Source organism: Asparagus officinalis, chromosome 2 (genome assembly GCF_001876935.1).
Source record: "Asparagus officinalis chromosome 2, Aspof.V1, whole genome shotgun sequence".
Lineage (NCBI taxonomy): Eukaryota > Viridiplantae > Streptophyta > Magnoliopsida > Asparagales > Asparagaceae > Asparagus > Asparagus officinalis.
Window position 1 is genome coordinate 79,890,427 of NC_033795.1, and position 18,235 is coordinate 79,908,661.

At 42.3% G+C, this 18,235-nt stretch overlaps 1 protein-coding gene across 1 annotated transcript; it reads right to left on the reverse strand.

Moving 5' to 3' along the window:
* On the reverse strand, positions 16,066–17,295 carry LOC109831394 (uncharacterized mitochondrial protein AtMg00810-like). Its single transcript, XM_020398720.1, has one exon. It carries the CDS (start codon positions 17,293–17,295, stop codon positions 16,066–16,068), a length of 1,230 nt encoding a protein of 409 aa, XP_020254309.1.

The window sequence follows — 18,235 nt, forward strand, 5'->3', positions numbered from 1 at the left end:
GGTCATAGCCTTGGCTCGTCATATAATCATTCGCTTGAGAACTATACCGAGAGAAGTGTCGCCCAGGTTTTTCTTCGTCCGAATTACTGTCCAAGAAATGGTCTGGAGTAGGGGATGGTTCCCCTTTTCCAAAGACTATGTCTTTTTCACCCCCTGCCTTTGCAGGTAGGATCACAGTTGTTCCGCATGAATCTTGGAGGTGTTTCGTCGTCGTACATGACGAACGAAGTGGCATATGTAGATTAGGATCGTCGTACAATTCCTGCATTACATCATCAAGACAACGCGAATACTCTAAATCATGATTTATTATTTCATCGGCAAGCTGCCAGTTACAACTTTCGTCCGACGATTCATCACCGTCAAGATCGATTACAAGAGGTTCAATGTCATTTATTACAAGACATTCACTATAATCGAGCCCGGTCTCGGTATCAGCTTCTTCTCCGCTGTCCGTGCCATGGGCCGATGGTTCAGTATCAGATTCAGCACCATAAAGAAGGGAGTCAGTAAAGTAATTTTCTAACCCCTTGAATGGTTGCTTATCCACGATCACCGTCTTGACCTCCTCATTAGTGTCGACATACTTCAAACACTGATGGAGGGTGGAAGGAACTATAAGCTTGACCTCCTCATTAGTGTCGACATACTTCAAACACTGATGGAGGGTGGAAGGAACTATAAGATTACCATGGATCCATGGGCGACCCAACAGTAAGTTATAAGATGTCTCAGCATCGATCACATAGCAAGTGACCTCTGATTTCAAATCTCCGAGTTGACACTTTACTCGGATTTTCCCCAACGGTCTGGACCCGCTTGTGTTAAACCCGTAGATAACGGTTCCTGTGGAGGCTAGCTTGTTGGCGGGGATTCCGAGGTGGTACATCAACCGAAGTGGCATGATGCTAACGGCGGAACCCGGATCCACTTGGATCCGGTTAACCATGCTCGAGCCAATATATCCAGTGAAATATAGAGGCCTATCATGCTTCGAATTCCTGACTTGCATGTCTTCTTTCGTGAAAGCAATGCAAGGAAACCTTGTGGCTGCTAAGTTGCAATGTTGGATTGATGACCCCGGTTCTTCGGAGATTGGCTTGATCTGAGTGAGGAATACTTCAGAATCAGCCAAAGCTTCTTGTAAAGCTTCTCTGGTTTCTTTCGAGAGGCGCAGCAGCTCGTATAGCGTGATCCTTGCTGGGATATTGGCTAATTGAGCCATGACGTCGAATCGATATGGTGAGTTCGAGCTTTCCGATTTGTCTCGTCCAATCGGTCGGCTGAAACGAGACTGCTTCGGAACTTGAACCTCTTTATGTTGGGGTTCCTTCTCTTTTTGCTTGACAACTTTCTGAGGCTTTTCGGTTGCCACTGGTGGAGTTATAGCTACCCCTAGCTCTGTAAGAGTTTTAGCATTTGGGTCCGAATTTTTCGGATACTTGTAATGGTACTCATTTCCACTTCTTGTAGCGAAAACTTCATATTCTCCATCAGAAAGTGATAAAGCTACTATCTCCTCATCATTCTTCTCAGGAATTGCCGAGGCTCCATAACAGGACTTCTCCTTTCCTTTGCCTTTTGACTTTTTCTTTGATGTGGATGTCGTCCATTGCTCATCTTCAAGCAAATCCGGATGAACCTAAAGGATTTTGCCGTTGGGGGCTGTGTGAGATACAAGTCCCTTCTGGCGCTGTCCATGAGGGTCATCGTTGATGGTTTGCACCTTGACCTTTGATACTGGCTCGGCTTGAAACCAGGATAAAGGAACTGATCCGAAGCTAATAGAGACCGCGTTTGCGCCTACCTTCTTCTCCTTTGGCTTCGGTGTCACAATACCAACATCAATTAATGTTTGTATTTTATCCTTTAAGACGTAGCATGTCTTAGTGGGATGGTGGACCCTTCTATGATATGCACAGTATTTCGGGTCATTAATCTTCGTTGCTTCTTCTTGGTTTGTGACCGGTGGAAGCTTGATCTTGTTATTCTCCAACAGGTATTTGAAGATAACCGGGACTTCATCGTCTTTGAATGAATATTCCTTCGAGAATCTGGGCTCAGAATTTTTAAACTGTTTCGAAGGCTGTTGATTCTGATTTGGTGCCAACTGGAAGGATGACTGCTGCGGTTGTTGTTGCGGCGGCTGTTGTGACGTTTGATGTGCGTCCACAGTGGCTACAGATCCTCTTCCTCTGCCTCAAGGGTTAAAGTTTTGTTTCTGATTCTGATTATTAGCTGGTGGCAAACCTCTCTCCAAATTGCCAGAAGGTCGCAAATAGCTCGTCCTTTAACAGATTTCTGCTGTTTGAAGTACAAGTCATATTGCGATAAGAGTAAAGCCCATCTGGCCAAACGCCAATTCATGGAAGCCGGTTGGGTCATGAACACTCGGACGGGATTTATGTTGGAAATGACATAAATCGTCTGTCCGACTAAATAATGTCGCATTTTCTGAATCGCGAATACCAAAGCGAGGCATTCCTTCTCAATCATCGGATAACGAGACTCAGCTCCTACCAATGTACGACTCAGATAATACACAGCTTGCTCGTGACCGTTATCGTCGTCTTGTGCAAGTAAGGCACTTAACGAATGGCTCGTCGCTTTGACATAAATCAAAAACGGCTTGCCCGATTTCGGTGCAACGAGAATAGGTGGATTCGCTAGATATTTCTTGATATCTTCGAATGCCTTCTGACATGCTTCATCCCAAATGAACGACACGCCTTTCTTTGCGAGTTTGGAAAACGGTTGACATTTTCCGGACAAGTTCGATATAAACCGACGGATATATGCTAATCGACCTTGCAATCCTCTGAGTTCTTTAAGATTTCTTGGAGGCTGCAGTTCGTTTATCGCCTTCACCTTATCAGGATCAATATGAATACCTTTTGTGGTGACGACGAATCCAAGAAATTTGCCGCTCGACATTCCCAGGAAGGATTTAGTCGGGTTCATTTTCAGCTGATGAGTTCTCATAAGCTCGAACATTGTCTTTAGATCGTTAATGTGGTCATTTTTATCACGACTCTTAACGACTAGGTCATCAACGTAGCATTCGACTGTCTTCCTAAGGTGTTCTTGAAAGATCTTCGTCATCGCCCGTTGATACGTAGCACCGGCGTTCTTCAAACCGAAAGGCATAACGGTATAACAAAAGACGCCAAGAGGTGTTCTGAAAGCTGTATGCTTTTCATCATCCGGATGCATCTTGATTTGATTATACCCAGAAAATCCATCCATGAACGACATTCTTTCAAACCCGCATGTGTTGTCGATAATGACGTCCGTAATCGGTAGGGGAAAATCATCCTTGGGGCATGCTGTATTCAGATCTCTGAAGTCAATACAGATTCTGATTTTTCCGTTCTTTTTGAGGACTGGAACGATATTGGCCAACCATTCAGGATGTTGTTCCTCTCTGACAAAACCCGAGTCAATTAGCTTCTTAACTTCAGCTTCTATTGCCTCCATAATTTGCGGACGAAACCGTCTTTGTTGTTGCTTGACAGGTTTAGCATCCGATTTTATGTTAAGGGTATGCATTGCTACATTTGGGTCGAGTCCTGGCATATCTTCGTAGTTCCATGCGAAAACGTCGATATACTCTTTAACGAGGGCAATTAATTCCTCTTTTTCGTCTGGCGGGAGATCACCGCTGATAAATATAGGCTTCGGATTATTTTCGTCACCCATATTAACTTGAACCACTTTATCCTCGGTAGGAGGTTCTCTTTGCTCAAATCGATCACCGTATTGGATATTCATGTAATGCATCCATGGATCTTCCCAAACAGGTAACTGATCGTCTTCTTCTGTTGTGGAAGGGTCAACCGTCGCCATGTTCGACATTAGGGATTTGAATCTTTCACCAATGCTCACGTCAGAATCCCAATTTGAAGTGTCGGATGAATGTCCGCTCCTATCTATTAATTGGTTAATGATTTGTTGGCCATAATCGTCTTCGGATGAATCATAACCCAGACCTCTATTACGACTGTAGTAATTATCTGGTTTTCCTTTTGGTACATAGGTAGAACGGGGTGGAACCCTAATACCTTGACCAAAATAAAGGCCTTCACCAAGTGAAAGGTCATAGCCTCGACTCATCATATAATCATTCGCTTGAGAACTATACCGAGAGAAGTGTCGCCCGGGTTTTTCTTCATCCGAATTACTATCTAAGAAATGATCTGGAGTGGGGGATGATTCCCCTTTTCCAAAGATTATCTCTTTTTCACCCCCTGCCTTTGCGGGTAGGATCATAGTTGTTCCAGATGAGCTTTGGAGGTGTTTCGTCGCCGTACAAGACGAACGAAGTGGCATATGTAGACTAGAGTCGTCGTACAATTTCTGCATTACATCATCAAGACAATGCGAGTACTCTAAATCATGATTTATTATTTCATCGGCAAGCTGCCAGTTACAACTTTCGTCCGACGATTCATCACCGTCAAGATCGATTACAAGAGGTTCAATGTCATTTAGTACAAGACCTTCACTATAATCGAGCCCGGCTTCGGTATCAGCTTCTTCTCCGCTGTCCGTGCCATGGGCCGATGGTTCAGTTTCGGACTCAGCACCATAAAGAAGGGAGTCAGTAAAGTAATTTTCTAACCCCTTGAATGGTTGCTTATCCGCGACCACCGTCTTGACCTCCTCATTAGTGTCGACATATTTCAAACACTGATGGAGGGTGGAGGGAACTATAAGATTACCGTGGATCCATGGGCGACCCAACAGTAAGTTATAGGAAGTCTCCGCATCGATCACATAGCAGGTGACTTCAGACTTCAGATCTCCGAGTTGACACTTCACCCGGATTTTTCCCAACGGTCGTGACCCGCTTGTGTTGAAACCATAGATAACCGTTCCAGTGGAGGCTAACTTGCTGGCGGGAATTCCGAGGTGGTACATCAAACGAAGTGGCATGATACTAACAGCGGAACCCGGATCGACTTGGATCCGGTTAACCATGCTCGAACCGATATATCCAGTAAAATATAACGGTCTATCATGCTTTGAATTCCTGACTTGCATGTCTTCTTTTGTGAAAGCAATGCAAGGAAATTTGGTGGCTGCCAGATTGCAATGCTGCACTGACGATTCTGGCTCTTCAGGAGCTGGCTTGACCTGAGTTAAGAATACTTCAGAATCAGCCAAAGCTTCTTGTAAAGCTTCTCTGGTTTCTTTCGAGAGGCGCAGCAGCTCGTATAGCGTGATCCTTGCTGGGATATTGGCTAATTGAGCCATGACGTCGAATCGATATGGTGAGTTCGAGCTTTCCGATTTGTCTCGTCCAATCGGTCGGCTGAAACGAGACTGCTTCGGAACTTGAACCTCTTTATGTTGGGGTTCCTTCTCTTTTTGCTTGACAACTTTCTGAGGCTTTTCGGTTGCCACTGGTGGAGTTATAGCTACCCCTAGCTCTGTAAGAGTTTTAGCATTTGGGTCCGAATTTTTCGGATACTTGTAATGGTACTCATTTCCACTTTGTCCACTGTTCATCTTCAAGCAAATCCGGATGAACCCAAAGGATTTCGCCGTTGGGGGCTGTGTGAGATACGAGCCCCTTCTGGCGCTGTCCATGAGGGTCATCGTTGATGGTTTGCACTTTGACCTTTGATACTGGCTCGGCTTGAAACCAGGACAAAGGAACCGATCCGAAGCTAATAGAGACCGCGTTTGCGCCTACCTTCTTCTCCTTTGGCTTCGGTGTCACAATACCAACATCAATTAATGTTTGTATTTTATCCTTTAAGACGTAGCATGTCTTAGTGGGATGGTGGACCCTTCTATGATATGCACAGTATTTCGGGTCATTAATCTTCGTTGCTTCTTCTTGGTTTGTGACCGGTGGAAGCTTGATCTTGTTATTCTCCAACAGGTATTTGAAGATAACCGGGACTTCATCGTCTTTGAATGAATATTCCTTCGAGAATCTGGGCTCAGAATTTTTAAACTGTTTCGAAGGCTGTTGATTCTGATTTGGTGCCAACTGGAAGGATGACTGCTGCGGTTGTTGTTGCGGCGGCTGTTGTGACGTTTGATGTGCGTCCACAGTGGCTACAGATCCTCTTCCTCTGCCTCAAGGGTTAAAGTTTTGTTTCTGATTCTGATTATTAGCTGGTGGCAAACCTCTCTCCAAATTCTTCCTCTTGAGAAAGCGTTCAGCCTGTTCGCCCCTTACTTTCAACTCCTTCCAAGTTTTAGAGGGCACAACCCCCATTACCTCTAATACATCCAATGACAAGTTGTTGTGACATGTCTGTAGGATGAATTCTTCTGTGAGTGGGTCTCTGCAGTTCACCGCTTTGTCCCAGAATCGTTTGACAAAGACATCTACCGATTCCCCATCCTTCTGCTTTTCGTCCAACAACGTGCCAATTAAGACCTCTGTGTCGTCGTCGAAGAAATTGGTGAGGAATAATTCTTCCATATCCTCCCAGCTAGTGATACTCCTAGGCTTAAGGCGTCGGTACCAATCGAAGGCAGGCCCGCGGAGGGTTCCTACGAATGACCGGACCATCAGGGCTTCGTTCCCGGATATTGCGCCGAGATGCGACTTGAAATAGATCAAGTGCTGAGTGGGTGAACCCCTGCCATCAAAAGGAGTAAAGTTAATCAAATTAAATTTCTGGGGATAAGGAATCAGGTCCCACTCCCTCGGATACGGGTATGGAATGCCCGTTTTCTTCACTTCTTGAGCCGTCATCAGCGCGTTGGCTTTGCTCTCGAGATCATGCATCTTCTTGTCCTCTTCCTCGCTCTTCTTCAAGTAGATTTGTGGAGGTTGAGTGGATGATTTGGTCGGGCCGCTTCCGGAGTTGTCTTTATCTGGAGGAGGATCGTCAAAGATAGTTTCATCCTCTTCATTACGCCGACTGGACTCTGCTCTTTGGCTTGATTCCGGTTGGTGTTGCTGGACTTGCAAATCTCGCATTTGCTGCATAGTCAACTCTATTTCGGTTTTGAATTCAGCTCTAATTTCTTCGCGTTGTTTAGCCAACGCTTCCTGCAACATTTGAGCCAGTTGATCCGGCGTGATTGCGAATGATTCTCTGACTCGTCCAACACTGGATGCGGTATCGTCCGATGCAATGGCGGAACAAGTATCTGACATTTCTTCATCTGAATATAACCCCTCGTGCATTTTCCTGTAGTCTCTACGTAAGTTGGCTCTTCTTTGTAGCCGCAACATCCTTTGAGAAAGACCCCGCTCAACTCTCCCTCCCGGAGAGAAATCAGGGTTGGGGTTAATTGACTGTTGTTTTCCTTTGTTGGTCATGTTGATAGTGACATCAGGGAATTCATCTTGCCGCATTGCAGGTTTCCTCTGGTTGAAACGTCTCATTTTGGGCCTTGACGCTTCATTGGACAACCTTTGAAATACGGAGACTCTTGTTGAATTATTTTTAGAGCATCCGCATTCTGTCAGCACTGCTTTAATGAGTCTCTCGCAAGCGCAATGAGACTCATTTTCTTGGATAGTCCTCTTTCTTGAATTGTTTCTCTGATAGTATAGCTCGTCGTTATTATGACTTGAGCAACCTATCTTTTGGTTTTGAACTTTATTAACATGCGCAGGACGACTGGTAGTCGCCTCTGAGCGACCCAAAGCTAGATTTTTGAATCCACCCCTTTGCGGGAGTGGAGTTTTCAAAGATCCTAAACGAGAGTGAACTGGTATTCTCTCGTTTCGGACTGGTGTAGTTCTGGCGGGAGGATTTTTACGACCCCCTGTGTAAGAAACCATCAATGGTTTATTTGCTGGCATTGGACTTTCTTTGATTGGGGCTTTGCCTCGATCGTCCACCGAAGGACCAAGGCGATCTGCCATTGTGATCTTAAACTTGGACAAATCTGGGCTAACCTAGGGTTTCACCGACGATATAGTAGATGGACCCGGAACAGATGCTTGCGGCATTTTTGGCATCCAAATTCTACGGTTCTTCGGTGACTTTTCAGACACCATCTCCTTCTTGGTTTCTTGTGCTTGTTGACGAAGAGCGCGAGCACGGGCGGCCTTCGCCTTACGCCTTTGTATCCGTTCTTTAAGGGTTGAACGGGCCCTTTTGACGAGAGTCCACTCCTCCGTCGTGAGTTGTGCAGAAATGTGATTATCTTGCCGTTGGGGCAACTGAGTCATTTTCTGTTTTCTCGACTCTAGGTCCGCGTAGTAATGGACCCCGTCGGTTTGTTGCATGGCCTTAGCTAATTGTCGAGCACGGCGCTGACGCTGTCTCTGACGAGCCCTCTTCGTCAGCACCTGTGAGCTATTCATCATTGACTCCTTAATGGGTGTGGAGTCGTTTGGAGCAGAGATGTCGCAGGTGGATTCCTTAGCAGCAATTGGGTGGGAACCTTCACCTGCGGCCTTCCTAGGCATTGCAGACTTGAACATTTTCTTGGAAGACGAAATTTTTCTGTATTTGCGAGACGAGGAAGATTTCGCGGATGAGGACGACAAGTACTCCTCAAACTTCGCCTGATCGAACTCGCATTCGATCTCTTCATTGACGATGATCTTGATCGGTTGTGACACCGCGGCCTCGGCAGCGAGGCCGCTGGCTCCCACTGTGGTCGCCAGTTTGTTTTCGCCAAAAGTTGCTGCTGTGGAATTCATTATAACTTTGTTTGATTACAACAAATTCAAAGAAATAATCTTTTTATAATATCTTTTCTACACAACAAAGAGAAAATTACAACTCTTGAGAAAATAACACAATAGCTGTTTATCAACTACTGTTTTTATGGGACTTTGCCTGTGCCGGGAACGCTTTGGTTCGTGGACCGCCGAATCACAGATCGTGAAGGGGGTGTACTGATTCTGACTTCGTTTATCGAAGTGAGAAATTGAAACGATATCTTATCGAAGTAAGATAGTCGTTCTTCTTAAAATCAAGTCGAAGCTTAATTTCAAGGCGTTGCAAGAAAAGAACCCAAATCTCTGCTCTCTCTGCTCTGGAATGCTCTAACAAATGCTCGATCCTCGTCAGAAGTGACCCTAGGGGGGTATTTATAGCCTCAAGGGTCAGTAACTGCAAAAACTTAACAATCGAAGAAGTCAGTACGGCGAGACAGTGTTTACTGTCTCGCTGGGCGAGACAGCGTTTGCTGTCTCGACCCGCGAGACAGTAAATTTGCTGTCTCGCTCAGCGAGACAGTAAATGCTGTCTCGGAAAATGGCAGTTTCTCGCTGTAACTATTCTCTCACGTTTCAAACTCCGTTATTTTGGCAGTTATCCACGTGATTCTCGCCCACGACGTTTTGAGTCAAAAGTCGGTTCTGTTGAGGAATTCATTATAACTTTGTTTGATTACAACAAATTCAAAGAAATAATCTTTTTATAAGATCTTTTCTACACAACAAAGAGAAAATTACAACTCTTGAGAAAATAACACAATAGCTGTTTATCAACTACTGTTTTTATGGGACTTTGCCTGTGCCGGGAACGCTTTGGTTCGTGGACCGCCGAATCACAGATCGTGAAGGGGGTGTACTGATTCTGACTTCGTTTATCGAAGTGAGAAATTGAAACGATATCTTATCGACGTAAGATAGTCATTCTTCTTAAAATCAAGTCGAAGCTTAATTTCAAGGATTTGTAATAAAACTCAAATCTGCTCTCACTCTGCTCTGGAATGCTCTAACAAATGCTCGATCCCCGTTAGAAGTGACCCTAGGGGGGTATTTATAGCCTCTGGGGTCTGTAACTGTAAAAACTCAGCAAAACAGCGAATCAGTACGGCGAGACAGTGTTTACTGTCTCGCTGGGCGAGACAGCGTTTGCTGTCTCGACCCGCGAGACAGTAAATTTGCTGTCTCGCCCAGCGAGACAGTAAATACTGTCCCGGAAAATGACAGTTTCTCGCTGTAACCGCTCTCCCACGTTTCAAACTCCGTTATTTTGGCAGTTATCCACGTGATTTTCGCCCACGATGTTTCCCACGTCTCTTGGCAGTTAATGGACACGTGTAGGGCAGTTACAAAGGTGGTTTTGACCATTTCAACACTGTCTCGCTGGCGAGACAGCAAAGTCTGTCTCGCTGGCAAGACAGCAAATACTGTCTCGCTGGCGAGACAGCAAAGTCTGTCTCGCTGGCGAGACAGCAAAGTCTGTCTCGCTGGCGAGACAGCAAATACTGTCTCGCTGGCGAGACAGCAAATACTGTCTCGCTGGCGAGACAGTTCATACTTGTTTTGATTTTTTCCAAAAACAGTATGAAATCATTTCTTGTGAATTTTTGAGTGATCTTCTCTATGTTTGGGATATCTATTAGCATTTTTTGACGCCTACAATAATATTTTTAAAAAATAATGCTACGGTATCCCACCTATGCTAAGTACTATTTCTTTAAAATGCACAGTAATATGCTAAAGTAAATTACTGTAGCATTATTTTAGCATTAATAGTGATTCTTGGGTCCTCCCATTATCATAGAGGAATAGATGTGCACCCCGTGTAAAGCACGACCCCCTATTTTTTTAAGCATCGTATTTTAAACTTGTCTCCCTCTAAATTTTAATACATTTGATTTAATTATTATATGCTTAAAATTAGAATTCATATCTACTCCTCTATACCTAAAGAATGATCCAAATTTTAATACATTGATTTAGAATTCATATCTACTTCTCTATGCTTAAAGAAGAATCTAAGTTATAATACATTTGATTTGCTTTACTGTTTAGGATATAGTAAAATACTGTAGCATAAATAGCAACTTCAAGCATGGAGGAGTAGATTTGATTTACTGTTTATGCTACAGTAAATTTCCGTAACATGAGCAATAACCTCGTAGAGGACCAGATTTGGTTTACTTTTCATGCTACAATATTTAATATAACATTTACTATAGTACGACAATAACTCTTTGGATTCTCCTTTAAGTATAGAGAAGTAGATTTGACTTAATTGCACTTATATACCTTAATATTTGTCTATCTTTACGCTTATATACTGAGTTTTCCCCTTAATATTCCCTATTGTTTCTAACATTTCATCTATCTACTAATGTTAGATTTGATATAAGTGGACAAAATTATTGTTGATCTGAAAAATCTAGATTTTGTGTTATAAGTCGACTCATGCACAAGTATAAGTCGACTTATGGTAAGTCGACTTGTGTCTGTGCACGAGTCAACTTATGATCTGTTCTGGAATTGTTGGTTTTGGCTTTGTCAAGTCGACTTATTAGGACTGTTAAGTCGACTTACGTTCTGTTCTCCAGTTGATGTTTTTCGCTCTGCCAAGTTAACTTATAGCCCCTGATAAGTTGACTTATAGCGGGTTTTCTGCACAGTTTGAGTTTCTATTTGGATTCTGTTTGGGTTTCTATTTTGATATAAATAGGAATATGATTTTGAGGGTTTGAAAGCAGTGAATTGGGGATATTTGGAGCATAGAAAAATAATATTTTCTGAGTTATTGGTTAGGATTTTGTTTGGAGAGAATTAGAGATTTGTTGGTGAGATTAATTGGTGACTTTGAGTGATTTATAATCTTAGTTTGTACTCTTCTTCTCTATTAGTGAAAACTCCATCCTCTTCTTGCCCCGTGGACTCAGGTAACTTGCCGAACCACGTAAAAATTGGTTGTTTGTGTGTGTCGTTATTTTGGTTTGTTTGGCTTTCTCTCTCGGTGTTTGTTTGGTTTGGTTTCTCAAAGCACATAGGTTTGTGTTTTGGCTTCCGAAGCACAACAAGTGGTATCAGAGCTTGGGCTACGCGGTGAGTTGGAGGAGTATATCGCTTTAGAAGTTCGTCTAGGGCTTCAGTTGGTGATAAATGTGGAATTTTTTCCTATTTGTGGATCTCGTTTCCGTCGTGCGGGGTGAGATCTTTCGGAGGGTCTTGTTAGGGTTTCAATTGGAGATAAAAATCTCTCCTTTATCAGTTTGGATCTATTCTTTATTTGTTCCATATTGCTTTGTTGGTTCTTTGAGATAGATGACCAAGAAAGAAGGAGTTGAGCCTGAGATATTGGATTATTGAGAAGTGCATTGACATGCATATTGAAGTCCTTTGAGCACATTGGTATGAGCAAGGAGATCAAGATGGAGTTTAGCACTTCTATTCGACGATTGAGAGGTCTTCTAGGTGGTGTTTATTCAGGCATTTGGGGACCTTCTAAGGAGGCATTATTGGAAGGTAATCGGTATTTAGTTTTTGCAGTTGGGGACTGTTCTAGGCATTAGTGGGTTGCAACCAAGTCCCGTTGGTATGAAGTCCTAGAAGTCAACAACAGATGGAGGAAGTGTATTGGCAAAAAGGTAACGTGTTATTCTGTTTTTGGTAGGGTTCTTTCTTACGTTTGTGCCGAGATCACGGTAGTTTGAGATAATTTATTGGAGAGGAAACATTAGGGCGACGAAATGAGATGACAGTTTTGATAGATCGTTCCTTACTGGAGGAGGATCAACGTTTGATGTTGAGCATTAGTTTTGGTGTTCAAGCTTCAACATATTTGGGTCATCTTAGTCATAGGTTGCCGACTGATATGTGTGGAGATTTTGGATCTAGTGGAGCTGCTTCAGATTTTGGGTTGAGTCGGATGTTTGGTTGCCCAACATTTGGTCACATCGAGAATGTGAGATTTGATCTGATTGCATGTTTGGGATTCAGATACTCGTTTAGTTATCAGTTGGGAGACTCTAATTTTGTTCTGAGCATGTATGTCACATTTGACTCTCGGTAGGTGGAGAGTGTTGATCAGATCATTAGGATATCACAGCGGGTAGAGGGTGATGCTACTCCATATTAGGTGGATATTACTCCATATACTCAAGATCATACTGCATCGTTTGGAATTCCAGCTGAGGTGACACAGTTTAGGGATCATGGATGCAGATGATGAGTTAGTTAAATCGAGTGTAGCTGGTGGATATAGTTTCGATTTGGATATGATCGTTGGTTCATCTCAGGTGGAGGTGTTTAGTTTGTTTTATTTTGGGGCCATTGGAAGAGATATCAGTCGCAACTTTGTTGGTGAAGAGTTGAGAACTCTTCTATTTGATTGAGGGCCTTTGGAGGCCGTTGGGTGAACTACGTGAATGTTTGATTCCTTAGGCAAGAGGATATGTAGGCAGTCATTTATGATGCAGCTGGTTTGGTGAGTAGATACTGATGTTTGGAGAGTGATCACGTTCTCATTTTAGTTTTGACTTGTGGATTAAATCCGTTGTCATGATTTTGTTCCACTTTGTACTAGACACAACAAGTGTAATGTTTGGTTGATATTAGTATCGGCTCGGTTTTGGGAAAACTTTGTCGATGTGGAGATTTGTGGAGAAATTTGAAAAATCTAGATTTTATGTCATAAGTCGACTCATGCATAGACATAAGTCAACTTATTGTAAGTCGACTTGTGTCTGTGCACGAGTCGACTTATGACCTATTCTGGAATTGTTGGTTTGGGCTCTGTTAAGTTGACTTATCATGATTGTTAAGTCGACTTACGTTCTGTTCTCCAGTTGGTATTTTTCGCTCTGTCAAGTCAACTTATAGCCCCTGATAAGTCGACTTATAGTGGGTTTTCTGCACACTTTGAGTTCCTATTTAGATTCTGTTTGGGTTTCTGTTTTGATATAAACAGTAACACGATTTTGAGGGTTTGAGAGCAGTGAATTGGGGATATTTGGAGCATAGAAAAAAGGTATTTTCTAAGCTATTGATTAGGGTTTTGTTTGGATAGAATTAGAGATTTGTTTGTGAGATTAATTGGTGAGTTTGAGTGATTTGTAATCTCAGTTTATACTCTTCTTCTTTATTAGTAAAAACCATCAGCACTTGTTGTGCTTTGAGGAACCAAACCAAATGCCGAAAGAGAAGGCCAAACAATCAAAAATAAAGGCACAAATACAAACAATCAATTTTTACGTGGTTCGGCAAGTTGCCTACGTCCACGGGGCAAGAAGAGGATGATGTTTTCACTAATAGAGAAGAAGAGTATAAACAGAGATTACAAATCACTCGAACTCACCAATTAATCTCACCAACAAATCTCTAATTCTATCCAAACAAAACCCTAACCAATAGCTCAGAAAATATCTCTTTTCTGTGCTCCAAATTTCCCCAATTCACTGCTCTCAAACCCTCAAAATCATGTTACTATTTATATCAAAACAGAAACCCAAACATAATATTTGTAATTTTTATGATGCTATTTGTAATTTTTATATTTTTCTAAAGATAATATTTGTAATTTTTATATTTTAGATTTTTTTGTACTTTTTATATTTTTAAAGGAGTCTAATTGTACTTTTATGCTTTTTAAGGGGTTCGTCGGTAATTTTCTTGATTTTTAGAATCTCTTTATAATTTTTTATCATTATTACTGATTGTAAATTTTTTTAGTCCAGAAATTCATTGTTTTCAAAGTTGTTGGCAAGAGCAAATATCCTTGTAACATCTATATGTGTGAAGATGATAGCTAGTGGAAATGTAATTTTGTTTAACAACTATATTAGTGTGACACCCCCACTTTAGTCTTACATGAACTAGTGTGAAGAAATATTAGTGGTTTAAATAGAGAAAAACCCAAAGCCCAAGAACAACTAGTGCTAGCATTTTGGCAGTGGACTTAAGCCAACATAGAGTTGCTCTTGGTGGGTCTTACGGCTTGCATAGTGCTAGCATTTTGGCAGTGGACTTAAGCCAACATAGAGTTGCTCTTGGTGGGTCTTACGGCTTGCACGGGCATGTTGCACGTGTCAACATGCCCGTGCATGATAGTTAGAGATAGGGTTTTCTCAAAATAATAAAACTATCATTGAAAATATCTATGTAGAAACAAGCAAATATGCTTCAAAAGCCCTATTTATCTATCTAGTGTTAATAATGCATTATGTTCCAGTATAGGCACCAATCAAATATGCTTCACAGGGCCTATTTGAGAATGAACCAGAGTACTTATTCAATTGAAGCAGCTCAGTGTTATTCTCGACAAATGTCACCTCATAACAGCGCATCGTTTATGTTTTATGAGCATACGCTCCTACTTTTTGTTATCGGTGAAAAATTATATTCCATTAACCAAATATGAGAAATATACATCCTCAAATATGAGAAATATCCCATCAACTAGGAAAGTTCACAAGACACTACCAAATAAAAGACCAACAACTGCCTACACTTTGTTAAAAAGAAAAAAGAATTACATCTTGATATTCAGGGAGTATCAGATGATGAAGTACAGAATTAAACACCAAAGTCTTTATAAGTTTCACTAAAACCTGAGGCTCATGACTTCTCCCTCATTCATTCTCAAATTTCTCCAAAGTCTTTATAAGTTTCACTAAAACCTGAGGCTCATGACTTCTCCCTCATTCATTCTCAAATTTCTGTCCACGTCACATAAACTGTCGAGGCAAAGCACATCTTTTGATCGGATGCAAGTAATTCCCTCCCCTTCAGTGATCAGCAAACTAATTGAGAATTGCTTCAATCCCCATGAGTCATTAGCTCTAGCTCTTCAACTCTTCAGTGATCAGCAAACTAATTGAGAATTGCTTCAATCCCCATGAGTCATTAGCTCTAGCTCTTCAACTCCAGACATTTTTGCATTTTATTCACAAATCCATTTCACCCGTAGGAAGTCCTCCTTAGCACATAGAGCTGATAGAAGTTTGGTAATGGCTAATGTGCTTCATTTCTCAGCAGAGAATATCCCTAGAACCCCTCCTTTATGATGACAGCAGATATTGGACAAACAACCAGAGTAACTATGTTAGACAAAATTACAGCATGCACTAGGTCTAAGGGAGATGTCCAGTTCGTTTAAATTAGAATCGCAAGTGCATTTAGAAAATTATCTTTTTCAAGGATATAACCTTAAAACCATTTCACGTTTCAAACATGTAGAGTTTTGGATGAAAATTAGGGTTAGTTTTTCTCTCATAGAGAGATACCCCTTTTATATAAGAGCATGTAGAGTTTTGGATGAAAATTAGGGTTAGTTTTTCTCTCATAGAGAGATACCCCTTTTATATAAGAGCACTCTTACAAATAGGTCCTTACAACATTGACTAATTACTATCTAAATAACTCAACACTCCCCCTCAAGATGGGCGATAGATATCAATCATCCCCATCTTGTTACAAAAGATATCATACTCTCTAGAACATAATCCTTTTGTTAAACAATCAGCTAACTGTTCTTCTGATTTCACATAGCTCAAAGTTAGAACTCCTCTATTCAGTTGCTCTTTGATAAAGAACCGATCGATCTCCACATGTTTGGTGCGATCATGCTGAACTGGATTGTTTGCAATATTAATCGCCGATTTGTTGTCACACCAAAGTTGTAAGGAGTCTCTTCTAAACAAGCGCAGCTCAGATAATATGTTTTTGACCCACATCAACTCGCACAGACCAACTGCCATAGCCCTGTACTCCGCCTCAGCTGTAGACCTAGCCACCACATCTTGCTTCTTGCTACGCCAAGATACGAGATTGCCTCCAACAAATACACAGTAGCCTGTAGTGGATCTACGATCATCCATACAACCCGCCCAATCAGCATCACAGTAGCCTTCAATTCTCAGATGTCCAGAACTTCTGAACCACAACCCCTTTCCTGGGCTTCCCTTAATATATCTAAGAATTCTGCGAACTACCTCCATATGCTGTTCTCTGGGATCATGCATATATCTACTCACCACACTCACTGCATGAGTAATATCAGGTCTCGTATGGCATAAATATATAAGTCGTCCAACTAATCTTTGATATTGCTCTTTACTCACTGGGTCACCACCCTCGGCACACATCTTATGATTCTGCTCGATAGGAGTAGATGCAACTCTGCACCCCAACATCCCTGTCTCTGAGAGAAGATACAGAGCATACTTTCGCTGAGAAAGCACTATACCCTTTCGCGACCTTGCAATTTCAATTCCGAGGAAGTATTTTAACTGCCCCCGCTGAGAAAGCACTATACCCTTTCGCGACCTTGCAATTTCAATTCCGAGGAAGTATTTTAACTGCCCCAGATCTTTAACTTCAAATTCCTCTCCCAATTTCTTCTTCAACCGTAGGATTTCTTCAACATCATCTCCAGTGATTACAATATCATCAACATAGACCGCCAGAATAGTGATACGAGTTTTGGAGTGCCTATAAAACACAGTATGATCTCCATTGCACTGCTTGTACCCCATACCACAGACTGCCAACCTGAATCTGTCAAACCATGCTCTCGGAGACTGTTTTAACCCATACAAAGACTTCTTCAACTTGCACACCTTCCCAGCTACTTGAGAAGTAGCGAAACCTGGTGGAATCTCCATATACACCTCCTCCTGGAGATCTCCATGAAAAAAGGCATTCTTGACATCTAGCTGATGTAGTCACCAATTGAAGTTGGCAGCACATGACACCAACACTCTAACAGTGCTCATCTTTGCTACTGGAGCAAATGTCTCGTCATAGTCAATGCCATACGTTTGACTGTAGCCTTTAGCAACCAATCTGGCTTTGTATCTGTCGATCTTGCCCTCTGGAGTTTGCTTAACCGTATACACTCACTTACATCCAACAGCACGTTTCCCTGCTGGCAGAGGTACCAGCTCCCATGTATCATTCTTCTTCAAAGCCCGAAGTTCCTCTTGCATGGCACTCAACCACCTAGGGTCTTGCTTAGCGACCTGCCAGTTGTTAGGTACATGCACTGAATGCAAAGATGCAATGAATGACTTATATGCAGGTGGAATGGATGCATATGAAATATAATTCGCAATGTCAGTATCCCAACTACCAAACTTAGCTGGAGGATTTCCAGCATTGACTCTGGAGGTTCTACGAGGCAAGACGAGAGTATTAGAAGTATCAGGGAAGAACTCGTTACCTATCGATTCAGGTGGAGAAGTCACTGGAGAGGGGGGACTTGGGACATCAACATTTGTGGGCACTGGCATAGGCACAGGAGGCGGCTCATGTTGCTGTTTCTGTCTCCTCGTGTATACTCTCAGCTCCCCCTGACCTTGACCGTCACCTCCTGAGTCGCCACCACTACTCGTTGGTGTACCATCACTGCTCGGTGGCTCAAGAGGACATGGAATCATCCCAACCACGACGTCATTTTCATTCTCAATTTTATTCCCATTCTCCCCCCCCTCTACTAGCATTAGTCGAGTCATCTCCAAACAAGGAACTCAACTCCGTCTTCTCCCCATAAAAAGGTTCAAACTCCCGAAAAGTCACATCCATACTGACAAACAATCTTCTTTC